The sequence below is a fragment of the Oncorhynchus mykiss genome, chromosome 17 (assembly GCF_057628025.1).
Source record: "Oncorhynchus mykiss isolate SJ-2025 chromosome 17, ASM5762802v1, whole genome shotgun sequence".
Taxonomy (NCBI): domain Eukaryota; kingdom Metazoa; phylum Chordata; class Actinopteri; order Salmoniformes; family Salmonidae; genus Oncorhynchus; species Oncorhynchus mykiss.
The window spans coordinates 17,262,685-17,289,492 of NC_143038.1; the positions used below are offsets into that span (position 1 = coordinate 17,262,685).

Consider the following 26,808-nt stretch of genomic DNA (forward strand, 5'->3'; position numbering starts at 1 on the left):
CGGCCTATGATGCCCAGTTGCGCACCAACTATACACGGATCTTGGCCCTTCAATAATACGCTAAATACGATTGGGTGGAAAAGATTGGCTTGGTTGATTCATTTATGCTGAGCCGCGGGGCACCGCACATAGGCACTATACTAGGCACTATACGTCATCGGGCGAAAAGGAGGCGCTCCTTTCTCAAACCAAACAGTAATCTGCCTCGCTCGGTCATTTTGGCATCAAGGCAGCATGGTGCATCGTCCAGAAACACATCTCTTTTCCATAAAATAAATGTTTGAATTTTCTATCTATTTTTCATTAGGAAAGCAGATAATGCGTTTTTATCTAACGCAATCCCTTTTGCATGGGAAAACACAGAATCTTAGCTTCATTGCGTCACTTTTGTTTTGAACTGCATCACATCCGGCGGTGATTGGGAGTCCCATAGGGCGGCGCACAATTGGCCCAGCGTTGTCCTGGTTTGGCCGTAATTGTAAATAATAATTTGTTATTAACTGACTTTCCGAGTTAAATAAAGGTTAAATAAAAAATGAACCAACTTCGCCGTGGGCTTTGAACGGGACTCCTGGCTCACGCCCGGGAGGCAGTCCTGTTCCAAATCGAATGCAATCCACTTTTAGCCGTCGCAAAACACGCCTGTCCGGGCGGGATTAATCGAACCCCCTCATTTTGATGCTGCTAAACCCCTCCCACCGGAATGGGCTGGGCAAGACACTGCAGTAACAACACTGATTGCATCTTTGTTCTGGCCTTCACTCATATGACATGATAGATATATTTACACATATCGGTTAACAGAGACACTGAACGTCACCTCGGAAAGTGTCTAAAAAGATTTCGGGTCAGTGGTAAGTTATGTCTGATCTATGATTTGGAATGCAAGATGCATGTCTCTATGTGATTGTTTTATTGAATTGGGACTAATTACCGAAATTAAATGCGCTGAAACTCAGCATAACAGTATATATTGCATGTTACCATGCTTCATTGCAATGGTAATCTATGTGAAGCATGTCCAGTCATGGAAGTTTTGCGGGTTTGGATGATGCAATATGATGTGATGAACTGCTCAGTATCAGCTGATTCCTCCAAACATGGCAGGCGACTCTTCTTTGAGAGACGTTATCCTTGATCCTTGATATGATTTCTAAAACAAAATAAATTATCTCTGAAAGGCTCCATTACTGTCATACACCCTTCATGGTCAACACTTGACATGCTGCTCTGTGGCATTTTATTTATACAACTATAAAAAGATCATGAGCTCATTTGATCCATTGAAAACAACATGAACAAATGTGATATGCACAGGGATTATTGCAGAAAGTTAAGTAGTCTACAGGCCTATACTTTAAATGACTCGCAACCATGTAGATTGTGGTTCAATGAATTGTAATAAGGAGGCTAACACAGTGTTATTGAGGGTTTATTTTAAAGGTGATGCAGCTTTCTGGAAGGGGTGTGAACCTGACTAGACTGAAATCAATACTCAAAGCAACAATTTGATCAGTTTGATGCAGGCTTACAGCATAGGCTGTTGGATTTATCCAAGAATATGAAATGATCATTCAACGTTTTCTTGATGACCATGAAATGAACAAGAAATGCACATTTAATTCCACATAGTTAACTATAGTGTTGGCAGGCAAATTGGCGTTAGTTCCAATGGACTTGCCACAAGCATTTCAGTTTCAATCAACAGTATTGATTCAAATGTATTGTTGCAGCCTTGTTTATTGATATATCAACCCAAACAAATGCCTTGTTAGACTTTCTTTCTGGTTACTATGTAAAATGTATATATGAAGTATACCCCATAAAAATGTATTTTATTGGTAATAGAAGAAGACGAGGGCTGTTTATTGTATGAGTGCAAAAACAAAAGGGGATTCCAACTGTTTGAAAATTGAGCATCACTACCAGTTTATTGAAGTGTGTTTGATTTCCACAGCAAGTGTCTTTGGATGGAGGAAGGGAGTCATTGTCTGCAACAATTGAATTCTGTTTTTAGGTCCTACATTGTCATGTACCATACAGATCTGCTACAACGATCGACTATTGTACCATAAACCTTTTTCGTTATGAGACTCAGTTCAGCGTTCAAAAACAGTTGCTTCTTGTTATAAGTCTGTGATGCTACAGTGCCGCTGTGTTCAAAGCAATCCCTCCTCTAGTCAATTAACCTAGTGAATGACATGACATACTGTACCATCCAGCTCTATAGGTACCTATAAGAGTTCTCTACCAGCTGCTGTCCTTATCAATCTCATGTCAGTGAAATGTACAACACGGACAACGTGGACAACGAACAGTGCTTCTTGCTTGCATGTGTGTATAGCTCACTGCTTTGCTATACTACAGTGACATTCCAGCTATGTATGCATGTGACTGCGCCTGTGAAGACTGAATCCTAAATTAACTGGACTTTTGTTTTCCCAAGCCTGCTGCCTCCCACACTGAAGGACTGAAGGTACAATAATATATATGTGTGTTCTTGTCATGGTCTGTTCAGTGACTGGAGTCTAATGTACAGATTGGAATTGTAGTCCCTTCTCTAACTTAACCATCAAATAATGTTTTATGCTGCAGTTTCAGTTTTGTGCCTAACAGAATTGCGTTGACGGACACAGGGTGTCCTTCCTCTGTATCCAATTATGTTAGAGCATGATCACCTTTTTTAGGGCAGGCCAGGAAGAATGCCTCTTCAAAGTATTTGAGCATAGTGATTGTTCTACCCTATAACTATCCAGCCATATAAACAAAATATATGTTTTATATGGCTGGATATAAACATACTGAAAGTGTATGATCAATAGTCAAACTGTATCTGCAAAAGGCTATCATCCCACTTATTAATTTACATGAAAATACCAGTGGAATTCCAGACAATCCAAACGCCTTTACATTGTGGCACTCAGTTTTACCTATGAAATATTCAGACAGCACTCAGAGAGAGTGTCCTACCCATGGCCACTCTGGGCCCATCACGGCTCCTAGTTCTGATACATTATCTCCATTGTCATGAGTAAAAAGCGTTTACTGATAATGAGCACAGTGTCCCCTCTCATTTGAAACAATGTCCCTCTGCCTGCACGTTTATTCTGTTGGGGCTATTTATATGCTAGCTTCCAGTAACCCACCTCTTAACACACACCCACACACCCTCTTATTTCTTCCATCCCAGCATGTACCCATTCGGAGGGGTCTCTGCGCGCATCCAGAGGGAGAGACTACACGCTGAGGGAATGGGAACCAACGAGCGGGCGCTGAAGTTTCTCAACCAGGACTACGAGGCCTTGAAGCAGGAGTGCCTGGAGAGCGGCTGCCTGTTCGAGGACTCCTGCTTCCCCCCCGAGCCACCCTCCCTGGGCTTCAAAGAGCTGGCCCCCCACTCATCCAAAACCCAGGGCGTGGAGTGGATGAGGCCCACAGTAAGAGACTGATAGGAGTTAGTGTTCCAAATTAATATTGTATTTGAAGCCATACAAGATATACACATACAAATCCCTTGGTTGTATCAGCCCTTTGGGCTCCTGAGTGGCACAGGGGTCTAAGGCACTGCATCTCTGTGCTATAGGCGTCACTAATGACCCTGGTTCGATTCCAGGCTGTATCACAACCGCCGTGTTTGGGAGTCCCATAGGGCCATGCACAATTGGCCAAGCGTCGTCTGGTTTAGGGTTTGGCCGGGGTAGGTCGTCATTGTAAATAAGAATTTGTTCTTAACTGACTTGCCTAGTTAAATAAAGGTTAAATAAAATAAATGCAGATCTCAAGTAAGGATTTGTCCCTAAACTCATAAATGGTATTGCAAATAAGTGTGTAAGCTATTCTTGTGGTGTCTAAATGGCTTTTACTCCAGCCTCTGAATCAAACCCTTGTTCCTGTGTGGTTAGACTGCAGGATGTGCACAGTATGTGCTACTTGCAGACACATGGAACTCTAGATATATTTTGTGCCTGTGCTGAGAATTAAATGGTTATTTTGGCATGGAGAGGCACAATGAATGGCATGTCATGAGAAAAAAAACAGCTGGTCTTTTCAACAAAGAGGGTTAGGGTGTTGAGAGTTAGCTTTTATGGTTAGCATTTCACCAAACCTAAAAAGGTGCTGTTTAAGATGAGTCTCTCATTGTGACTTCTGTGTCCTTACCAGTAATTCCTCGGGAAGTGTTGAACAAACAGTCTAGAGGCCTACATGCCAGACATATCTCCTCCAACAGCTGCTGCTTGTGTATACTAATGAACAGCACAAGCTGCTAAATTATTTAAATAACTTAAGGCTGAGATGGCAGCCTTGCTCTCTCACACTAGCAGCTTTTCACTCCTCAAATCATGCTTTGGTGTCATTTGACTCTGTACCGGTACCCCCTGTATATAGCCCCGCTATTGTTATTTACTGCTGCTTTTTAATTATTTGTTATTCTTATGTCTTTTTGGGGGGGGGGGGGTTTCTTAAAAATGTATTGTTGGTTAAGGGCTTGTAAGTATTCGGCACGTGACAAATAACATTTGATTTGTTGAGAGAGTAACAATCTACTTTTGACACACATTTTGAAAGCTTGAAAAGTTTGACCAAAGATACTTTCAGTGTCAGTCCAAAATGGCCATGGGTTAAAGTTGCAAAATCCTAAGTAGGGGTACTGTAATTACACAAGCTTTTGCACCAGATTTAAAAACATCAGCCACATTTTCATTCATGATATTTGTCTCGATGTGTACTTATTTGTGTGTCTTTAAAATACTGTTTCTGATTTAACTTCATTTTCAATAGGAGTTTTCAGATAACCCTGAGTTCATTTTGGGCGGTGCCACAAGGACTGATATCTGTCAAGGAGCACTGGGTGAGTATCAATGTGCTTAGGTGTCAATGTGCTGTAATAGTTTGACACTAAAAGGGGGCTTAATGGAAGGCCTTAAAAATCATGTATTTCTGTTTTCTGCAGTGTGGTACTCCAGGAACTACAGTACTACTATTGTAATAGCTCAGACACACTTGTAGGATTGTCAAACTTTTGCTTGCCGACAGTACTTAGCACCTCTGAACAGAGTGTTGGCAGTCGATCTCTTTTGTATTCACACAGCAAAGACCTTGAAGTCATCAGCTATTCAGCCTTGTTAAAATACTCCAGACCAGAAGGTGGCAGTAGCCTTGTTTGGCAATGCATATCCATGTGAGTTGCTTCATGGTCTAGCCAATGTTACTTAGCTAACTAGCCAACTGCGCTAATGTTGCTATTGTTGTGGAAAGCCATTGTTGATACCAGCCAGCTGGCCACAGCTAGTTTGGCAACAGCTAAATAATAGCTAGTAAGATGACAAAGAAACTATTTAATTTACTCTCACATGGACAGTCCATAGATAGATGTTTAGCTAGCTGTCTAACGTTAGCTAAATTGTTAGCATGATTCTCTAGATAGCTAGCTAGCTGTTGTGCTAGCTAGGTAATGTAAAGATGCTGTATTGACTCTGGGCAGCCAGCTACAGGCTGCTGCTTCATGGAAATGAGTCCATTGTGATTTCATTATAATGTTACTAGCTACAGTGGCCAGATAGCTAGCTTGGTAAAGCATTTAGTGTTGTGTGCATTGTGCTGCACTTATTACCACCCCATTCATTTTATATGAAGTGTGTGTGACTCCCTTGCTCAGTTAGCAAGCTAACGTTAGCTATCCATCGAACTAATAAGCTAGTGCACATTAGCAAAAAGTACTTATTCGAGCACAAAACTCCTTAGCTAGACGTAAAAAAATATAAAGACTTGCTCTAGAAAAAAAATATGTATTATACAGCTTTATTGTTTTATTTAGAACACTCTGACGAAAAGGCTGGATTAGACCAGAAAAAGTGCCCTATTTTTTTCCCCCCTTGTCACTCCTGTTGGCTCCCCCATGTGGAGGTTTGTGCTTTCTGATTGTCTCAAAGTCAAGTTGTCGGCTACTGCCTAGCATTGCGATTCTACAAGTAGAAACTGTAGTTTTGGCGGTACCAGGTCGATACTCAGCAGGTATGTATTTTGTACTAGCAAGAAAAGGAACGGCCTCCTTCTGTGATAAGTACCTATTGGGAGTCTATCTACACTCAGATTTTCTGTGTGTTTCTTGCTTAAGCGGTTTCTGGGAGAAAAAGTCCCTGTTATAAAAAAAAACTTGTTGCTTAACAGCATTGTCCCTCCCCCTCCCTCTAATGTGTTGCAAGTTTTCAATGTGAATGTTATTTTCCTTGACAGAGCACTTAAGTGAAACCAGAGGACTAGAAAAACTAACAAAATTACTGCCTGCATGGAACAGTGAATAGCTCTTCCCTCATTATGAGACATACAGTAGTTAATTTTGCTCCATAGAACAGAAAAACAAGTAATCAATTCTTGCCAGACCTAACTTGCCTAGATGTGCAGTGGGATAGATTACAATTATGGTTTTTCACATTCCTTGGGAGTGGTGGGAGTTCTGTGAATCGAGTAGTATACAGCATTGTATGAGATCTTCCGTTTCTTGGCAATTTCTCAGAACAAGAATATACTGACGAGTTTCAGAAGAAAGTTCTTTGTTTCTGGACATTTTGAGCCTGTAATCGAACCCACAAATGCTGATGCTCCAGATACTCAACTAGTTTAAGAACACCAGTTTATTGCTTCTTTAATCAGGACAACAGTTTTCAGCTGTGCTAACATAATTGCAAAAGGGGTTTCTAATGATCAATAAGCCTTTTAAAATGATAAACTTGGATTAGCGAACACCACATGCCATTGGAACACAGGAGTGATGGTTGCTGATAATGGGCCTTTGTACTCCTATGTAGATGGTCCATTAAAATAAGACATTTCCAGCTACAATAGTCATTTACAACATTAACAAACTGTATTTCTGATCAGTTTGGTGTTATTTTAATGGACAAAAAATGAGCTTTTCTTTCAAAACCAAGGACATTTCTAAGTTACCCCAACCTTTTGAACGGTAGTGTACATATATACATACAGTACTAGTCAAACGTTTGGACACACCTACTCATTCAAGGGTTTTTCAGATTTTTTTACTAATTTATACATTGTAGAATAATAGTGAAGATATCAAAACTATGAAATAACATAGTAACCAAAAAAGTGCAAAACAAATCAAAATATATATATCTTTTTATTTTATTTTATTTCACCTTTATTTAACCAGGTAGGCAAGTTGAGAACAAGTTCTCATTTACAATTGCGACCTGGCCAAGATAAAGCAAAGCAGTTCGACACATACAACGACACAGAGTTACACATGGAGTAAAACAAACATACAGTCAATAATACAGTATAAGGGTGGCGCAGTGGTTAAGGGCGCTGTACTGCAGCGCCAGCTGTGCCATCAGAGTCCCTGGGTTCGCGCCCAGGCTCTGTCGTAACCGGCCGCGACCGGGAGGTCCATGGGGCACAATTGGCCTAGCGTCGCCCGGGTTAGGGAGGGCTTGGTCGGTAGGGGTGTCCTTGTCTCATCGCGCACCAGCGACTCCTGTGGCGGGCTGGGCGCAGTGTGCGCCCAGGCTCTGTCGTGTTTCCTCCGGCGCATTGGTGCGGCTGGCTTCCGGGTTGGATGCGTGCTGTGTTAAGAAGCAGTGCGGCTTGGTTGAGTTGTGTATCGGAGGACGCATGACTTTCAACCTTCGTCTCTCCCGAGCCCGTACGGGAGTTGTAGCGATGAGACAAGATAGTAGCTACTACAACAATTGGATACCACGAAATTGGGGAGAAAAAGGGGTAAAATTCAAAAAATAAATAATAATAATACAGTATAAACAAGTCTATATACGATGTGAGCAAGGAGGGAGGTAAAGGCAAAAAAAGGCCATGGTGGCAAAGTAAATACAATATAGCAAGTAAAACACTGGAATGGTAGATTTGCAATGGAAGACTGTGCAAAGTAGAAATAAAAATAATGGGGTGCAAAGGAGCAAAATAAATAAATTAAATACAGTAGGGAAAGAGGTAGTTGTTTGGGCTAAATTATAGGTGGGCCTGTACAGGTGCAGTAATCTGTGAGCTGCTCTGACAGTTGGTGCTTAAAGCTAGTGAGTGAGATAAGTGTTTCCAGTTTCAGAGATTTTTGTAGTTCGTTCCAGTCATTGGCAGCAGAGAACTGGAAGGAGAGGCGGCCAAAGAAATAATTGGTTTTGGGGGTGACTAGAGAGATATACCTGCTGGAGCGTGTGCTACAGGTGGGAGATGCTATGGTGACCAGCCAGCTGAGATAATATACTATACGATAATATACTTTACCTAGCAGGGTCTTGTAGATGACATGGAGCCAGTGGGTTTGGCGACGAGTATGAAGCGAGGGCCAGCCAACGAGAGCGTACAGGTCGCAATGGTGGGTAGTATATGGGGCTTTGGTGACAAAACGGATTGCACTGTGATAGACTGCATCCAATTTGTTGAGTAGGGTATTGGAGGCTATTTTGTAAATGACATCGCCAAAGTCGAGGATTGGTAGGATGGTCAGTTTACAAGGGTATGTTTGGCAGCATGAGTGAAGGATGCTTTGTTGCGAAATAGGAAGCCAATTCTAGATTTAACTTTGGATTGGAGATGTTTGATATGGGTCTGGAAGGAGAGTTTACAGTCTAACCAGACACCTAAGTATTTGTAGTTGTCCACGTATTCTAAGTCAGAGCCGTCCAGAGTAGTGATGTTGGACAGGCGGGCAGGTGCAGGTAGCGATCGGTTGAAGAGCATGCATTTAGTTTTACTTGTATTTAAGAGCAATTGGAGGCCACGGAAGGAGAGTTGTATGGCATTGAAGCTTGCCTGGAGGGTTGTTAACACAGTGTCTAAAGAAGGGCCAGAAGTATACAGAATGGTGTCGTCTGCACAGAGACTCACCAGCAGCAAGAGCGACCTCATTGATGTATACAGAGAAGAGAGTCGGTCCAAGAATTGAACCCTGTGGCACCACCATAGAGACGGACAGCAGACCCTCCGATTTGACACACTGAACTCTATCAGAGAAGTAGTTGGTGAACCAGGCGAGGCAATCATTTGAGAAACCAAGCTGTCGAGTCTGCTGATGAGGATGTGGTGATTGACAGAGTCGAAAGCCTTGGCCAGATCAATGAATACGGCTGCACAGTAATGTTTCTTATCGATGGCAGTTAAGATATCGTTTAGGACCTTGAGTGTGGCTGAGGTGCACCCATGACCAGCTCTGGCAACAATTTTGGCAGATAATTTTAGAAAGAAAGGGTCCAGATTGTCTAGCCCGGCTGATTTGTAGGGGTCCAGATTTTGCAGCTCTTTCAGAACATCAGCTGAACGGATTTGGGAGAAGGAGAAATGGGGAAGGCTTGGGCAAGTTGCTGTGGGGGGTGCAGTGCTGTTGACCGGGGTAGGAGTAGCCAGGTGGAAAGCATGGCCAGCCGTAGAAAAATGCTTATTGAAATTCTCAATTATGGTGGATTTATCAGTGGTGACAGTGTTTCCTATCTTCAGTGCAGTGGGCAGCTGGGAGATGTTCTTATTCTCCATGGACTTTACAGTGTCCCAGAACTTTTTTGAGTTAGTGTTGCAGGAAGCAAATTTCTGCTTGAAAAAGCTAGCCTTGGCTTTTCTAACTGCCTGTGTATAATGGTTTCTAGCTTCCCTGAACAGCTGCATATCACGGGGGCTGTTCGATGCTAATGCAGAACGCCATAGGATGTTTTTGTGTTGGTTAATGGCAGTCAGGTCTGGGGAGAACCAAGGGCTATATCTGTTCCTGGTTCTAAATTTCTTGAATGGGGCATGCTTATTTAAGATGGGTAGGAAGGCATTTAAAAAAATATCCAGGCATCCTCTACTGACGGGATAAGATCAATATCCTTCCAGGAAACCCCGGCCAGGTCGATTAGAAAGGCCTGCTCGCTGATTTAATATATGAGATTCTTCAAAGTAGCCACCCTTTGCCTTGCTCTTGCGTTTCAGCCAATCAGCTGTGTTGTGACAAGGTAGTGTTGGTATACAGAAGATAGCCCTATTTGGTAAAAGTCCTTATTATGGCAAGAACAGCTAAAATAAGTGAAGAGAAATGACAGTCCATCATTACTTTAAGACATGAAGGTCAGTCAATCTGGAAAATTTCAAGAACTTTGAAAGTGTCTTCAAGTGCTGTCGCAAAAACCATCAAGCACTATGATGAAACTGGCTCTCATGAGGACCGCCACAGGAATGGAAGACCCAGAGTTACATCTGCTGCAAAGGATAAGTTCATTAGAGGTACCAGCCTCACAAATTGCAGCCTAAATAAATGCTTCACAGAGTTCAAGTAACAGACACATCTCAACATCAACTGTTCAGAGGAGACTGCGTGAATCAGGCCTTCATGGTTGAATTGCTGCAAAGAAACAACCACTAAAGAACACCAATAATAAGAAGAGACTTGCTTGGGCCAAGAAACACAAGCAATGGAAATTTGACCCGTGTGAATCTATCCTTTGGTCCTAATTTTGAGATTTTTAGTTCCAACCGCCGTGTCTTTGAGAGACACAGAGTAGGTGGACGGATGATCTCCGCATGTGTGGTCCCCACCGTGAAGCATGGAGGTGATGGTGTGGGGGTGCTTTACTGGTGACACTGTCTGATTTTATTTGGAATTCAAGGCACACTTAACCAGAATGGCTACCACAGCATTCTGCAGCGATACGCCATCCCATCTGGTTTGGGCTTAGTGGGACTATCATTTTGTTTTTCAACAGGACAATGACCCAACACACCTCCAGGCTATGTAAATGGCTATTTTTTACCAAGAATGAGAGTGATGGAGTGTTTCATCAGATGACCTGGCCTCCACAATCACCCGACATCAACCCAATTGCGATGGTTGGGATGATTTGGACCGCAGAGTGAAGGAAAAGCAGCCAACAAGTGCTCAGCATATGTGGGAACTCCTTCAAGACTGCTGGAAAAGCATTCCAGGTGACTACCTCATGAAGCTGGTTGAGAGAATGCCAAGAGTGTGCAAAGCTGCCATCAAGGCAAAAGATGGCTACTTTGAATAATCTAAAATATATTTTGATTTGTTTAACACTTTTTTTGGTTCCATTATTCCACATGTGTTATTTCATAGTTTTGATGTCTTCACTATTATTCTGCAATGTAGAAAATAATAAAAAATAAAAACCCTTGAATGAGTAGTTGTGTCCAAACTTTTGACTGGGACTGTATATCTCTTTTGTAATAGCTCTGTGTGTAAAATAAGAATGACCCTGACTAGGCAGCTGACTGTTTGGGTGTGGCAGAACCCATTTGTGAGTCAGGGAGACACTGGAAATGATTCACAGAAAGGCTAATAGCGGACACGCCTACAGAGAAAGCGTGCTAATGGATCTTGGCTGATGTCCCATGCAGCAATCTCTGGCGTATGTTTGCAAAACAGGGTGGAGGGAGGCGGATAACGGACCTAGCCACTGGAATGGAATTCAAGATAAAAGATTGTTCAATCAGCGAGCTATCAGTTGTGATTAATGCCATGATCAGCTTCCTTTTTAACTAGTGAGAAAATGTTGTTGTGAGTAGATCACAGGATATGGCCCAAAAAAAGCCCAAAACTGTTCTGTTCTTGGGATCTCATAAGTCTTGGTTAAATTTTTCTCACATCTCTAGTCTAGTTGGAACTGAAAAGGCAGTCGGATGTGTAATTGTTATACACACGACGTTCTGAAGACCCAGCCCACAAACAACTTCTCTCTTTCTGTCTTTGGCAGGAGTTGACTCTCCTGTTATGTCATGGCCTGTGGGCTCCCCCTCTGTTTGTTTTGGGGAATTATCTTGACTGAGTTATGTAGCCTTTCAAGTATTCTATAAGGCTCGTCAGGTTGAAGCTAACCAGTGCTTGAAATGTAATAGAAGATGTAACAATGATTGACAATCTGATAATTCTCCTCACTATAAGGTCCATACTTGAACTTTTTCACCAGAAAGCAGTGCTAAGCTTATTAAACATATCTACTTCTGAGTATACACTTATATGGATAAGGCTGCTGTCATATGCACCCACATTACAACCCCGACACACTAGAATTTTATGTTCGAGAATTTCGTATGAAGCCAATGCTTTTTGAAGTGGTAATTTTGACAAAAACGGACAATGATATTGGTCATACACAATTTAATCTGTTAATGCGTTTGAGTGTGGCCTTAGCCTTAGGATTTCAACCCCTCAGTCGATAACAGCAGTTACACTTAAAAGAAAGGGAGATTTTAGCAAGACCTTGAGGCCAGAGCAATCCCCAGTTGTGACATTAGGGACGTTTTGAAATTGCATTAGCAATCCCCATAGCTCTCACTATAGGGAAGTAGCTAATTCTTACTCCCCACACTAATTCAGTTACAATACATGGCCCCTTAAAGGCTGAATACATTTACATTTGAGTAATTTAGCAGACGCTCTTATGCAGAGCAACTTACAGTAGTGAGTACATACAATTTCGTACTGGTCCCCCGTGAGAATCAAACCCACAACCCTGGTGTTTCAAGCGCCATGCTCTACCAACTGATCTACACGGGACCATAATAGTTTAGGTTGCCTCATGGTTTTAACAATGGTGGGAATAAGCCTTTGACATGTTCAGCTGTTCTTGCTGCATGCCATTGATAGTAGTCTACTGATGGTATATGATTTCAGTTAAAGCAAATTGGAAGCGATTTTCAAAGAGGAGTTGAGGTTTTGGAAAACCAGAACAAATGTTTGAAGGCTTGGCTCAGACTGGCCAAAATGCATTAGGTTGGCTATTCACTCACTACTAAATGCTGAACAAGGGTGATTTGAGCTGAGTGCTTGAAATGAGTTAAGTGTTTTGTTTTCTACTAACAGCAGCCTTCATTTAAAGTGGTGAGATAGAAACCGCACCAGCCAGTGTAAATGTTGTGTTTTTAAGACACATGGGTAATATTTTAGAAAGATGCACACATTACTAATTTAGGCTATGGTTCCTTTTTAGATTTTGAATGTTAAGGTTTCTGTATCGTTATTTGGTGTTATTTTAAGAAAACATTTGAGGCTCAGCTAAGCTAGCTTAAATTTATTCACCCTCTCTCACACTTTCACCCCAGATTGAAATTATTACGTTTGAAAATGCTTTAACTATCTCCCTCTTCTCCCATTTGGGCCAGGTGCTTCTATTCTGAGCCTGGTTCCTCTCTAGGTTTCCTCCTCCTCGTAGGAAGGTTTTCCAGGCCACTGTGCATCTGCTTGCTCTTTGGAGTTTAGGCCAGGTTACTGTGAACCACTTGGTGACAACCGCTCAGTGTTTTAAAAGTGCTTTATAAATACATTTGATTAATTTATTTTTTACTATTTTACCTCTGGTTAGGTGACTGCTGGCTCCTGGCAGCCATTGCTTCCCTCACCCTTAATGAGAAGCTGCTACACAGGGTGGTCCCTCATGGTCAATCCTTCCAAGACAACTACGCTGGCATCTTCCACTTCCAGGTCCATTCAATCAAATACAATAGAGGAAATTGAATAGAAAAACCTTTTAATGAAAGATAATATAATGATACAGCATTGTAGCCTAAATATGTATGAAAGAATGACTTGCCATATTCAGAAGTTTGATTGGAGGGATTTTAAAACAACCTTTGTAGGAGGCTCAATTCCTGAATTATCAGGTCACAGTGCTTTTCCACAAAATAATTCCCAGAGAGACAACAGTTCTCGCATTTATTATTAGGTGATTATGGGGAGCACTTAGAAACATATGCTGGAGACGTTATTTAGCTTCATAGGGGAGCATAAAACAATTATAACCTTCGTGTCTGACTCCAAACTGTTTTGTTTGTTCACAGTTCTGGCAGTTTGGAGAGTGGGTGGATGTTGTCATTGATGATCGACTGCCTGTCAAAGATGGCGAGCTCATGTTTGTTCACTCTGCTGAGGGTAACGAGTTCTGGAGTGCTCTGATTGAGAAGGCTTATGCCAAGTATGATTTTCCTAATATTAGCTATTGTCCGTGTCAAAAGCTTTAAATGTTTTTTAATGGTACCGTAAAACAGGCTTTAATTCAGGTATACAGTGCATCCATCTTAGAATATAATTGTATTTTTTCTAAGTTTAATTTGCTACACCAAGTAAACAGTGGGTAACAATTGAATGTTCATAAAGCATACATGTCACAAGTCCAGTTAGCTCTGACTAATGTGTAATTGCATCATACATTTCTTAAGCTTTCATAAATCTATGTAACTATAATGTTATGTTTATTATGTTTGTTTTATGAACATACATTTCATTTACGAATATTGTAGATGGCGAATACTTTTACATTGTTGCATGAAGGGATATAACTATTTTCCAGGATTGACACACTGTGACATTTTTGTGTTAGACTGAGTGGCTCCTATGAGGCCTTGTCTGGTGGCAGCACCACAGAGGGCTTTGAGGACTTCACCGGTGGCGTGGCAGAGTTTTACGAGCTACGTAAGGCACCTAAGGATCTGTACCGGATCATCGGTAAAGCCCTGGAGAGAGGCTCCCTTCTGGGCTGCTCCATTGACGTAAGTGGCGTCCCTGTTACATGACACACACGACAACCTGCAGTACACATATGCAGTCCTCTCAGATGGGGGTTGTTTCTGGATGGGACCTATGTCACTGGTTCTAATCTAGGTTGACATTTTTCCCCATTCAGCTTTTAAATTCCCCAAAACAACAGAATCACTCACAACATTAATCTTGGCTTATTTTAAAACAACCTATCTTTCCACATAATGGAATTGTGAGCTGCAGTATGCTCATCGTTTGCCTCTGGGGATGGTTTGAGCCAAAAGTGGTCCCCTAGAATGGACAGAAATATTGGTTTAGACATTGCCTCATTGGACAGAAATGGGCACATCTTCCCATGCCCATGGACATAAGGTATATTGTTAGCCTGAAGCTACTTAAGAAATTATTTATATTGTAATATGTGTATATGAACCACACAGGCAACACTCAAGCCAACATTTTAGGTAAACAATAACTAAACATCCATGCAGCCTCTTTAAAGTGGAGAGAAAAAGAGTCTGTTGTCACAATTGTAGTTTTGGCCAAAGATGTCATGTCCGAAGTGTGTGTGGTAACAATTGGAAATGTATGATGACATCTGTTTGCATTACCAGATCACCAGTGCCTTCGACATGGAGGCAGTGACCTTTAAGAAGCTGGTTAAAGGCCATGCCTACTCTGTCACAGGTCTGAAGCAGGTGAGTGAGTGAAAATAAGGCTTTGTGGAAAATGTGCATCTTCCTGCGGGCCATTTCAAGCCTTAGGCGATTGTGCCTGATTCATACTAAAGGGCAGACCCGAACCATACTGTAATAGCTCAGATTTTTCATTTTCACATTGTCCTTTCCAGCATGGTTCCATGGTGGATTCGTAAGCAGGCCAGCTACAACTTAGCATATAGCGTGGCTCAGCTTGACCCTAGTGTGAATCTGGAATTGGAGGAAAAGGAGTGGTGAAAACAGGAATATAAACGTCAACAAATTACAAAAAGCAAAATAAGAAGCACGTATTCTCCTCATCTTTCAGTAAACAGGCAATATTTTACAGAAATTACTTATTTCCAAATGAATAGTTATACGGGCATCTGTGACTATCAAACATCATGATTGAGAAATTCTACTCTCAAATTGGAATGTGGCAAGTGGTTAAAATTTCTAAGTAAAATCTGACCCAAATTTTGTGTGTCTGTCTATCATCATAGGTGGATTTCCGGGGTCGCATGGAGAGGTTGATCCGTATTCGTAACCCCTGGGGTCAGGTGGAGTGGACCGGGGCTTGGAGTGATAAGTGAGTTCACATCACAACCATCATACTTTTCTTGACAGCGTAGGGCTCCGTGGCTCAGTCGGGTATAATAGTCAATGTGCATCAGCAGTTTTTCTCTTATGTCAGTCACTGACAGTCACTCAATTAGCCATGTCAGCTAATATTTTCTAAGATTGCTAGGTAAGTTAGCCAAGCCAGCTATATCTAAACCTTCATGACTGTATTACCTACCGGGCATGAAGGGCATGTGCCCAGGGGCCCTGATCTTCAGGGGGCCCCTGACCTCCAGGGGTCCCCCATTGATTTTGTTATTCACCCAGATATCGTATGAACATGGCATAAGTCAAGGCAAAATGTGCTTTAAAACTGCAACCAAATCTCACTTAGGGCCCCCAAAAGGCTGCGTGTGTGTCTGTGTACATCTGTTTGTGTGCACAAATTCGCTATTCAATTTTCACGTTTTATTAGACGTATGTACAGGATACACATTGTATACACCATCCAACGAAATGCTTATTTGCATGTTCCTTCTCGACAATGCAACAACAATAAGAAATAAGAAAAGTTAAGGATACGAACATAAAGTAAATTACTATTAGAATAATCATTTTAGCATAAGTATAGTAGAGGAAACCACAATTTATAATCTAATATTTACACTTGTTTTGGGGAAGGGGGGATTGGGGGGCAAGTGTTTTAAATTGTGCAGTATTTAGCAATAATAATAAGAGTCTGTTTGTTAGCTGTGTGTGTGTGTGTGTGTGGCATGAATGTATCTATGTGTGTGTGTGTGTGGCATGAATGTATCTGTGTGGTTGGGTGTGTCCATGAGTGGGTGCTTGTTTTATCTGTCGGCCCCAGCCGCACTCAGGCTCTGTGTGTATTTAATCCGACCCTCCCTGCCTAGTCAACGCCATTTTACCTGCTGTTGTTGTGCTAGCTGATTAGCTGTTGTTGTCTCACCTACTGTTTAGCTAGCTCTCCCAATTCAACACCTGTGATTACTGTATGCCTCGCTGTATGTCTCTCTCAAATGTCAATATGCCTTGTATACTGTTGTTCAGGTTAGTTATCATTGTTTTAGTTTACAATGGAGCCCCTAGTTCCACTCTTCATACCCCTGATACCTCCTTTGTCCCACCTCCCACACATGCAGTGACCTCACCCATTACAACCAGCATGTCCAGAGATACAACCTCTCTCATCATCACCCAGTGCCTGGGCTTACCTCCGCTGTACCCGCACCCCACCATACCCCTGTCTGCGCATTATGCCCTGAATATATTCTACCATGCCCAGAAATCTGCTCCTTTTATTCTCTGTCCCCAACGCTCTAGGCGACCAGTTTTGATAGCCTTTAGCCGCACCCTCATACTACTCCTCCTCTGTTCCGCGGGTGATGTGGAGGTAAACCCAGGCCCTGCATGTCCCCAGGCACCCTCATTTGTTGACTTCTGTGATCGAAAAAGCCTTGGTTTCATGCATGTCAACATCAGAAGCCTCCTCCCTAAGTTTGTTTTACTCACTGCTTTAGCACACTCTGCTAACCCTGATGTCCTTGCCGTGTCTGAATCCTGGCTCAGGAAGGCCACCAAAAATTCTGAGATTTCTATACCCAACTATAACATTTTCTGTCAAGATAGAACTGCCAAAGGGGGAGGAGTTAGCCTGCAAAGTAATGTCATACTTTCCAGGTCCATACCCAAACAGTTCCAACTACTAATTTTAAAAATTACTCTCTCCAGAAATAAGTCTCTCACCGTTGCCGCCTGCTACCGACCCCCCTCAGCTCCCAGCTGTGCCCTGGACACCATTTGTGAATTGATCGCCCCCCATCTAGCTTCAGAGTTTGTTCTGTTAGGTGACCTAAACTGGGATATGCTTAACACCCCGGAAGTCCTACAATCTAAGCTAGATGCCCTCAATCTCACACAAATCATCAAGGAACCCACCAGGTACAACCCTAAATCTGTAAACAAGGGCACCCTCATAGACGTCATCCTGACCAACTGGCCTTCCAAATACACCTCTGCTGTCTTCAACCAGGATCTCAGCGATCACTGCCTCATTGCCTGTATCCGCTACGGAGCCGCAGTCAAACGACCACCCCTCATCACTGTCAAACGCTCCCTAAAACATTTCTGTGAGCAGACCTTTCTAATCGACCTGGCCCGGGTATCCTGGAAGGACATTGACCTCATCCAGTCAGTTGAGGATGCCTGGTCATTCTTTAAAAGTAACTTCCTCACCATTTTAGATAAGCATGCTCCGTTTAAAAAATGCAGAACTAAGAACAGATATAGCCCTTGGTTCACTCCAGACCTGACTGCCCTCGACCAGCACAAAAACATCATGTGGCGGACTGCAATAGCATCGAATAGTCCCCGCGATATGCAACTGTTCAGGGAAGTCAGGAACCAATACACGCAGTCAGTCAGGAAAGCTAAGGCCAGCTTCTTCAGGCAGAAATTTGCATCCTGTAGCTCCAACTCCAAAAAGTTCTGGGACACTGAAGTCCATGGAGAACAAGAGCACCTCCTCCCAGCTGCCCACTGCACTGAGGCTAGGTAACACGGTCACCACCGATAAATCCATGATTATCGAAAACTTCAACAAGCATTTCTCAATGGCTGGCCATGCCTTCCGCCTGGCTACTCCAACCTCGGCCAACAGGTCCGCCCCCCCCGCAGCTACTCGCCCAAGCCTCTCCAGGTTCTCCTTTACCCAAATCCAGATAGCAGATGTTCTGAAAGAGCTGCAAAACCTGGACCCGTACAAATCAGCTGGGCTTGACAATCTGGACCCTCTATTTCTGAAACTATCCGCCGCCATTGTCGCAACCCCTATTACCAGCCTGTTCAACCTCTCTTTCATATCGTCTGAGATCCCCAAGGATTGGAAAGCTGCCGCAGTCATCCCCCTCTTCAAAGGGGGAGACACCCTGGACCCAAACTGTTACAGACCTATATCCAGCCTGCCCTGCCTATCTAATGTCTTTGAAAGCCAAGTCAACAAACAGGTCACTGACCATCTCGAATCCCACCGTACCTTCTCCGCTGTGCAATCTGGTTTCCGAGCCGGTCACGGGTGCACCTCAGCCATGCTCAAGGTACTAAACGATATCATAACATCCATCGATAAAAGACAGTACTGTGCAGCCGTCTTCATCGACCTTGCCAAGGCTTTCGACTCTGTCAACCACCATATTCTTATCGGCAGACTCAGTATCCTTGGTTTTTCTGATGACTGCCTTGCCTGGTTCACCAACTACTTTGCAGACAGAGTTCAGTGTGTCAAATCGGAGGGCATGCTGTCCGGTCCTCTGGCAGTCTCTATGGGGGTGCCACAGGGTTCAATTCTCGGGCCGACTCTTTTCTCTGTATATATCAATGATGTTGCTCTTGCTGCGGGCGATTCCCTGATCCACCTCTACGCAGACGACACCATTCTATATACTTCCGGCCCGTCCTTGGACACTGTGCTATCTAACCTCCAAACGAGCTTCAATGCCATACAACACTCCTTCCGTGGCCTCCAACTGCTCTTAAACGCTAGTAAAACCAAATGCATGCTTTTCAACCGTTCGCTGCCTGCGCCCGCACGCCTGACTAGCATCACCACCCTGGATGGTTCCGACCTTGAATATGTGGACATCTATAAGTACCTAGGTGTCTGGCTAGACTGTAAACTCTCCTTCCAGACTCCTATCAAACATCTCCAATCGAAAATCAAATTTAGAGTCGGCTTTCTATTCCGCAACAAAGCCTCCTTCACTAACGCCGCCAAAATTACCCTAGTAAAACTGACTATCCTACCGATCCTCGACTTCGGCGATGTCATCTACAAAATTGCTTCCAACACTCTACTCAGCAAACTGGATGCAGTTTATCACAGTGCCATCCGTTTTGTCACTAAAGCACCTTATACCACCCACCACTGCGACCTGTATGCTCTAGTCGGCTGGCCCTCGCTACATATTCGTCGCCAGACCCATTGGCTCCAGGTCATCTACAAGTCCATGCTAGGTAAAGCTCCGCCTTATCTCAGTTCACTGGTCACGATGGCAACACCCACCCGTAACACGCGCTCCAGCAGGTGTATCTCACTGATCATCCCTTAAGCCAACACCTCATTTGGCCGCCTTTCGTTCCAGTTCTCTGCTGCCTGTGACTGGAACGAATTGCAAAAATCTCTGAAGTTGGAGACTTATCTCCCTCACCAACTTCAAACATCAGCTATCTTAGCAGCTAACCGATCGCTGCAGCTGTACATAGTCTATCGGTAAATAGCCCACCCATTTTTACCTACCTCATCCCCATACTGTTTTTATTTATTTACTTTTCTGCTCTTTTGCACACCAATATCTCTACCTGTACATGACCATCTGATCATTTATCACTCCAGTGTTAATCTGCAAAATTGTAATTATTCGCCTACCTCCTCATGCCTTTTGCACACAATGTATATAGACTCTCCTTTTTTTCTACTGTGTTATTGACTTGTTAATTGTTTACTCCATGTGTAACTCTGTTGTCTGTTCACACTGCTATGCTTTATCTTGGCCAGGTTGCAGTTGCAAATGAGAACTTGTTCTCAACTAGCCTACCTGGTTAAATAAAGGTGAAATAAAATAAGGTGTGGAGAATCAGAGGCTGCTGTTCAGTCCAGTTCAAGTGTTCAGCAGTCTGGTGGCTTGTAGATAGGAACTGTCTTTGAGTCTGTTGGTATCAAATTGTATTTGTCACATACACATGGTTAGCAGATGTTAATGCGAGTGTAGCGAAATGCCTGTGCTTCTAGTTCCGGCAGTCTATTGCTCCGATACGTCATGCTCTTTACAACCCGCTGAAGGGCCTTGCAGTCGTGGACGGAGCAATTCCTGTACCAGGCCGCGATTCAACCGGTCAGGACGCTCTCGGTAATGAAGCTGTAGTATTTAGAGAGGACCCAGGGTGGCATGCTACATTTCTTTAGTCACCTTAGGAAGTAGATATGCTGTTGCGCTCTATTGACAAGAGTGGTGTTGGTGTTGGTTATTGTCATGTCCTTGGTGATGTAGACCCCGAAGAACTTAAAACTGCAGACTCTTTCTACTGCAGTTCCGTTGATGTGGATCAAATCAAATCGAATTTATTTATATAGCCCTTCGTACATCAGCTGATATCTCAAAGTGCTGTACAGAAACCCAGCCTAAAACCCCAAACAGCAAGCACTGCAGGTGTAGAAGCACGGTGGCTAGGAATAACTCCCTAGAAAGGCCAAAACCTAGGAAGAAACCTAGAGAGGAACCAGGCTATGTGGGGTGGCCAGTCCTCTTCTGGCTGTGCCGGGTGGAGATTATAACAAAACATGGTCAAGATGTTCAAATGTTCATAAATGACCAGCATGGTCGAATAATAATAAGGCAGAATAGTTGAAACTGGAGCAGCAGCACAGTCAGGTGGACTGGGGACAGCAAGGAGTCATCATGTCAGGTATTCCTGGGGCATGGTCCTAGGGCTCAGGTCCTCCGAGAGAGAGAAAGAAAGAGAGAATTAGAGAGAGCATATGTGGGATGGCCAGTCCTCTTCTGGCTGTGCCGGGTGGAGATTATAACAGAACATGGCCAAGATGTTCAAATGTTCATAAATGACCAGCATGGTCGAATAATAATAAGGCAGAACAGTTGAAACTGGAGCAGCAGCACAGCCAGGTGGACTGGGGACAGCAAGGAGTCATCATGTCAGGTAGTCCTGGGGCATGGTCCTAGGGCTCAGGTCCTCCGAGAGAGAGAAAGAGAGAAGGAGAGAATTAGAGAACGCACACTTAGATTCACACAGGACACCAAATAGGACAGGAGAAGTACTCCAGATATAACAAACTGACCCTAGCCCCCCGACACATAAACTACTGCAGCATAAATACTGGAGGCTGAGACAGGAGGGGTCACGGCATGTTCCTTCCCTTGCTTCCTGAAGTCAACAATCAACTACTTTGTTTTGCGGACGTTGAGGAAGACCACAATGCCAGTTCACTTACCTCCTTGCTATAGGCTGACTTGTTGGTGTCATGCAAAGCCACGCAGTCGTGGGTGAACAGGGAGCACAGAAGAGGGCTGGGGGCCCTATGTTAAGAGTCAGTGTGGGGGAGGTGTTGTTACCAATCCTCACAGCCTGTGGTCTGCCTGTCAGGAAGCCCAGGATCCAGTTGCAGAGCTTGGTGTCGAGCTTGGAGGGAACAATAGTGCTGAACTGTAGTCAATGAACAGCATTCTCACACAAGTGTTCCTCTTGTCCAGATGTGTTAGGGCCATGTGAATAGTGATGTAAATGGTATCTTCTGTCGATCTGTTGGAGAGGTTGGCAAATTGGAGTGGGTCCAGTGTGTCTGGCATGCTAGCCTTGATGTGGGCCATGACCAGCCCCTTGAAGCACTTCATGATGACTGGGGTGAGTCTGACGGGGCGATAGTCATTTGGGCATGTCAACTTGTTTTTCTTGGGCACTGGTACGTAATGTTCTCCTTGAAGCATGTGTGGTCTACAGCCTGGGACAGTTTGAAGATGTCAGAGAAGATGCCCCCCAGCTGGTAAGCACTAGGACTGGGATGATATCGGAATATTTTTTTCCATGGCAAAAATGAAAAAACGAAGCAGAACAAACTCTTTGGTCCTTTAAAAACCTTCTATATGTAAAATATTGTCTGCTATAGCTTGGAAAATAAATAAATGTGACTCTGGATGACAACGTGATGATGATTGTTACCAACATTAGGGCTGTTTTCCTAAAGAAGGTGAATCTGCTTTGTGCTTTGGTTCCTTGCCACGATACTAACGAGTATCGTGTTACTGGTATCATCCCAGCCCTTGTCAGCACTCATCTGGGCTGGTGGGTTTGAGTATTCACTCATGAGTTGTCCTCGCGTCAGCCTCGGAGAGCAAAATCACCTGGTCATCCGGAGCAGCGAGAGTTTTCCTGGATGGCTCGGTATTGGCTGCCTCGAAGCGAGCATAGAATGTGTTAAGCTCGTCTGGGAGGTGGGCTTCGGTGGGCACCACACACACAGCTAGATTTGCCTGTGATAGTCTGTAGTCCTTGCCACATGCGTCGTGAGTCTGAGTTGTTGAACATCAATTCAAGTTTGAGTCTTTGACTTTTTGCGTCCCTAATGGATTTGCGGAGCTCGTACCTGCTTGCCTTGTAGTTAAACAATGCTCATCACTGTCTCTCTTTTTCTCTCTCTCTCCGTGTCTCTCTCTCTCGGATATTGCTATTAGTTCGTCTGAGTGGAATGCGATTGATCCAACAGAGAGGGAGGACATGAATTGTCACATGGAGGATGGGGAGTTCTGGTGAGTTCACATTCTGAGATATTACCTTGTGTGTTTTCCACCCACAACTCTGTTTTCTATGGTGTCCTGTTTGTCGAGGCTGGACCCTGTATACCATACCGGCACCTGATAATAATCTAACCCAACCCACACCTGACCCAAACCAGATGGAAATATTCCAATTGTATCAAACAGATTCCATCTGTCTCCTTTTTCCCTGCTCTCTGAATATCCAGGATGCCCTTCCAGGAGTTCCTGCGCCAGTTTTCCCGGCTGGAGATCTGTAACCTGACAGCAGATGCTCTGAGTGATGACAGCCAGAGTTTCTGGAACACCATCAAGTTTGACGGAGGCTGGAGGAAGGGCAGCACGGCTGGAGGTTGCCGGAACCACCCAAGTGAGAGAGCACCATGACCACCACACTACACCCACTACCTTGTAGGCCCTTGTGTAGTCCTGAGAGGATTGGATAGTTGTAAGCAATATGATATGGTAACAATTCCACCTAGGTGGTAGGGGCTAGGAGTTGATTTCGGATTCAGGGATACACTTCAACTTCATCAGTCACTGACTGCATGTCTTTTGTTTATCACATGAGTTGCATACATTGTTCATGGATTGCATATGTTGCTGAATACAAATATCCTAGTGAGAACATACCATAACATATTTTATAAGGAATATACTGATATTTTGGTGTAATGCTTTCAAATACCTAGTTATGACATTAGGGGGTGCTGTAGGATCATACAGAATCAGATAAAGGAGAGAATTGAACAAGTACTGCAGTCGGAGAGACGTGATCTAAGATATTTGCCTGTTTGTTTGTTTTCTTCACGTGGCAAAGTCACTATACAGACCATATCAACAGCGAAGGTTGGCTAATCTTAAAACCTTTTGCAGGCAATGTCCATGGCTCGGACCTGCATTGCAATTTAGGCTATGGAAATGCGAATGCAATGTGTAGGCTAGTTTTCCCATGTTGAAGGCAATTACCTTTTGTGAATAACTGGGTACTGGGTACATGTAGGCCTATGACGTTTAATAAACAGTCTTCAATGGATAGGACGCACAGCCATGCCTTCCTAATGAATTGGAGTTCATGACAACGGAACATCAAACCCCGTAAATGCACAACCACATTAAAAGCTTCAGAGCAGGTTTTCATTGGCCAGTAAGTGGTCAAGCCCTCGTTACACCTACAACAAATTAATGAAAAGCGTGCCTCTACACTACCACCAGCTGTTGTGCCCATAATTCCCGCTGTCAAAACAACAAAAGTATTTCTGACACACCCACAGCACTGCGCGAGTGTGCTAAGATTTGCGTTTGGTTTGATAAAATAGAGCCCTGAGTTTAGTTAGAATTGACTGCAGCCGTTTTTACTTGCTATGTTCAAAAGGAGGCATTATCATGACCTCTGCCTTCTGTCCTTGTTAGACACCTTTTGGATCAACCCTCAGTATAAGATTACCCTGCTGGAGGAGGACGACGACCCTGAGGATGAAGAGGAGGCCTGCAGCTTCTTGGTGGCTCTCATGCAGAAGGATAGGCGCCGCTACCGACGCCAGGGGCAGGACATGCACACCATTGGCTTTGCCATCTACGAGGTGAGGGGTCAAAGGTGACATGCCAGTAGCAGAGGAGAAAATTAAGCTGCAATAAAAGTTGATGAAAGGTAGAATAAACTAAAGATACATTTAGCCAAGTAGAGGTAGATTCTGTGTATAATGTCTGTTTATTTGATGTGATACCCAGTGACCAAAGAATCAACAGTAGACCAAAACAAAATGTCCCTAAAACTGACCTTGTCCTTTCTATCATTACAGATTCCAGAAGAGGTATGTAACAGTTTCAGTTACCCACATAAACACACACACAAACTAGCCCTATCTACCCCCTGTCCTTCTCTCAGTTTAAGGGTTGTCAAAGTGTTCATTTGAAGAAAGACTTCTTCTTGAAGCACTCATCATGTGCACGTTCTGAGACCTTTATCAACCTGAGGGAGGTGAGCGCACGGCTGCGCCTGCCACCCGGGGAGTACCTGGTGGTACCCTCCACCTTCGAACCTGGGAAAGAGGCTGACTTTGTCCTCAGAGTCTTCACTGAGAAGCAGTCGGAGACACAGTGAGTACAGTATAGAGGTACTTCAGGGATGTGCAACTTAAATGGAGAAATACAGTTCTGTTAGCAGCAAAATTGTCAATCCTAAATAATTTCTCGTCTGGTTTTCTCATTACACCTTAATGAGTTGTTGGTAATTATGTACAGATGATGGGTCTTAAATTGACCCATTTTGTCGCAGGAGAAAATAATCCTGCACTAGGAGGATTTGAATGTTTGAGGAAATATTTAGAATCGCAGCCAGGTGGCAGCTGGAAGCTGCGTTTGTATACAATGCAGTATCGTACCTACATTTTAGGCCTACTGGCCTGAACTGGGTACCAGTTCAACTGGTTTTAAGATGTCCTTTTTTTTGATAATATATACTGTAGATCTAAAAAGGTAGCCTACGCAATGGCTCATGAAAACCTATGATTTTTATGACCATGGGGGGAGTAATATCGTTTCATATTTAGTTTGTATTCACCTGTGGGCTGCCACTCGAAAAAATAAAAAAACATTTATAAAAAAGTACATATATACAAAGTATTGATCCTGTTGATCACAGAGTTTTAAAAAACTATACATTTAGTATGTAAATGAAAATAATGAAAAATAAGTGAGCCTTGATCCCCAACCCCACATTTCCAATAAGACTCCATCCAACCAACCACCCACAATATATATCTGTGTTATTAAGCTATATAAAATGACAGTTGTTGATGAGTATGGCTGCATTTCAGATACATTTTTGTACATTTGAATGTTGGAGTAATGGACCTGGGCCTAGCGTTTGACTGGAGAGAAAAATACAACTTTTCAGGGAATCACATTTGAATTTCCTGATGCAGTAGGAAAATTCTCAGTGACAAAAGAGTGATCAAGTTAAGATTTGACATCTGTATACCACTGTAGCTTCTAGACATTGGCACAATTTGGTAAAGAATTGGAATAAGAGTCTGTGGCTATTGTATTGTATGGCTATTACTGAATGTAAAAAAAGCAGCTTTGGTATAATCTAAACATTGCATGTAAACATTTATGGAATTTATTTTTAAATAGTTGCTATGTCATTTCAGAGAACTGGATGATGATGTGGTGGCAAACTTTGAAGATGAGGTAAAGAGTCAAGCTTAGATGTTCAAGTGTCAACTCCCTTGCAATAAGTGCTTAACCAAGAACTTGACTCAGGGGTGCGAATACTTATGCAATTGAGACATTCCATTTTTTATTACGGGAAAAATACACTTATTTTTCTTTAAGTTTGAAAGTGTGGAGTAGGTTGTGTGTGTGTGTGTGTGTGTGTGTATATAATATATATATATATTTTTTTTTTAAGTTACTGCAACATGTCAGAACTTTGCAAGGAATTAAATACTTTCACAAGGCACTGTTATTTCACTTGTTGACCATGTATCAACATGGATGGACAACTGAGTCTTTATCTTCACAGGAGGACATCTCAGAGAGTGACATTGAGGACTCATTCAGGGCCATGTTCGCTCAGTTATCTGGGGAGGTGAGTTTCAAGTTTGGTTTTGCTCCGAAACGCATTTGAGTGCAAAGATAATGTGTTTTATGTTTAAGAACATGGAGACATTTTGAGTACAAAACCATTATCTGCTTTATATTT

General features: G+C 43.1%; 1 protein-coding gene across 2 annotated transcripts in view; it reads left to right on the top strand.

Annotated features, from left to right (window-relative positions):
* The first annotated feature begins 185 nt into the window (after positions 1 to 185).
* Positions 186 to 26,808, top strand: part of LOC110493821 (calpain-1 catalytic subunit) — a 30,092-nt gene continuing 3,469 nt past the window's right edge. The window contains exons 1-16 of one of the 2 annotated variants that reach the window (XM_021568322.3): positions 186 to 854; positions 2,447 to 2,476; positions 3,191 to 3,437; positions 4,780 to 4,849; positions 13,326 to 13,444; positions 13,801 to 13,934; positions 14,340 to 14,508; positions 15,112 to 15,195; positions 15,699 to 15,784; positions 23,019 to 23,093; positions 23,309 to 23,469; positions 24,513 to 24,682; positions 24,902 to 24,913; positions 24,988 to 25,199; positions 26,255 to 26,294; positions 26,629 to 26,694. In XM_021568322.3, coding sequence (XP_021423997.2) covers positions 3,192 to 3,437; positions 4,780 to 4,849; positions 13,326 to 13,444; positions 13,801 to 13,934; positions 14,340 to 14,508; positions 15,112 to 15,195; positions 15,699 to 15,784; positions 23,019 to 23,093; positions 23,309 to 23,469; positions 24,513 to 24,682; positions 24,902 to 24,913; positions 24,988 to 25,199; positions 26,255 to 26,294; positions 26,629 to 26,694 — 1,644 coding nt within the window. In that variant the 5' untranslated portion in view covers positions 186 to 854; positions 2,447 to 2,476; position 3,191. Of the gene's footprint in view, positions 855 to 2,446; positions 2,477 to 3,190; positions 3,438 to 4,779; positions 4,850 to 13,325; positions 13,445 to 13,800; positions 13,935 to 14,339; positions 14,509 to 15,111; positions 15,196 to 15,698; positions 15,785 to 23,018; positions 23,094 to 23,308; positions 23,470 to 24,512; positions 24,683 to 24,901; positions 25,200 to 26,254; positions 26,295 to 26,628; positions 26,695 to 26,808 lie in introns of both variants that reach the window. The other variant, XR_016487790.1, reaches the window with a different exon arrangement.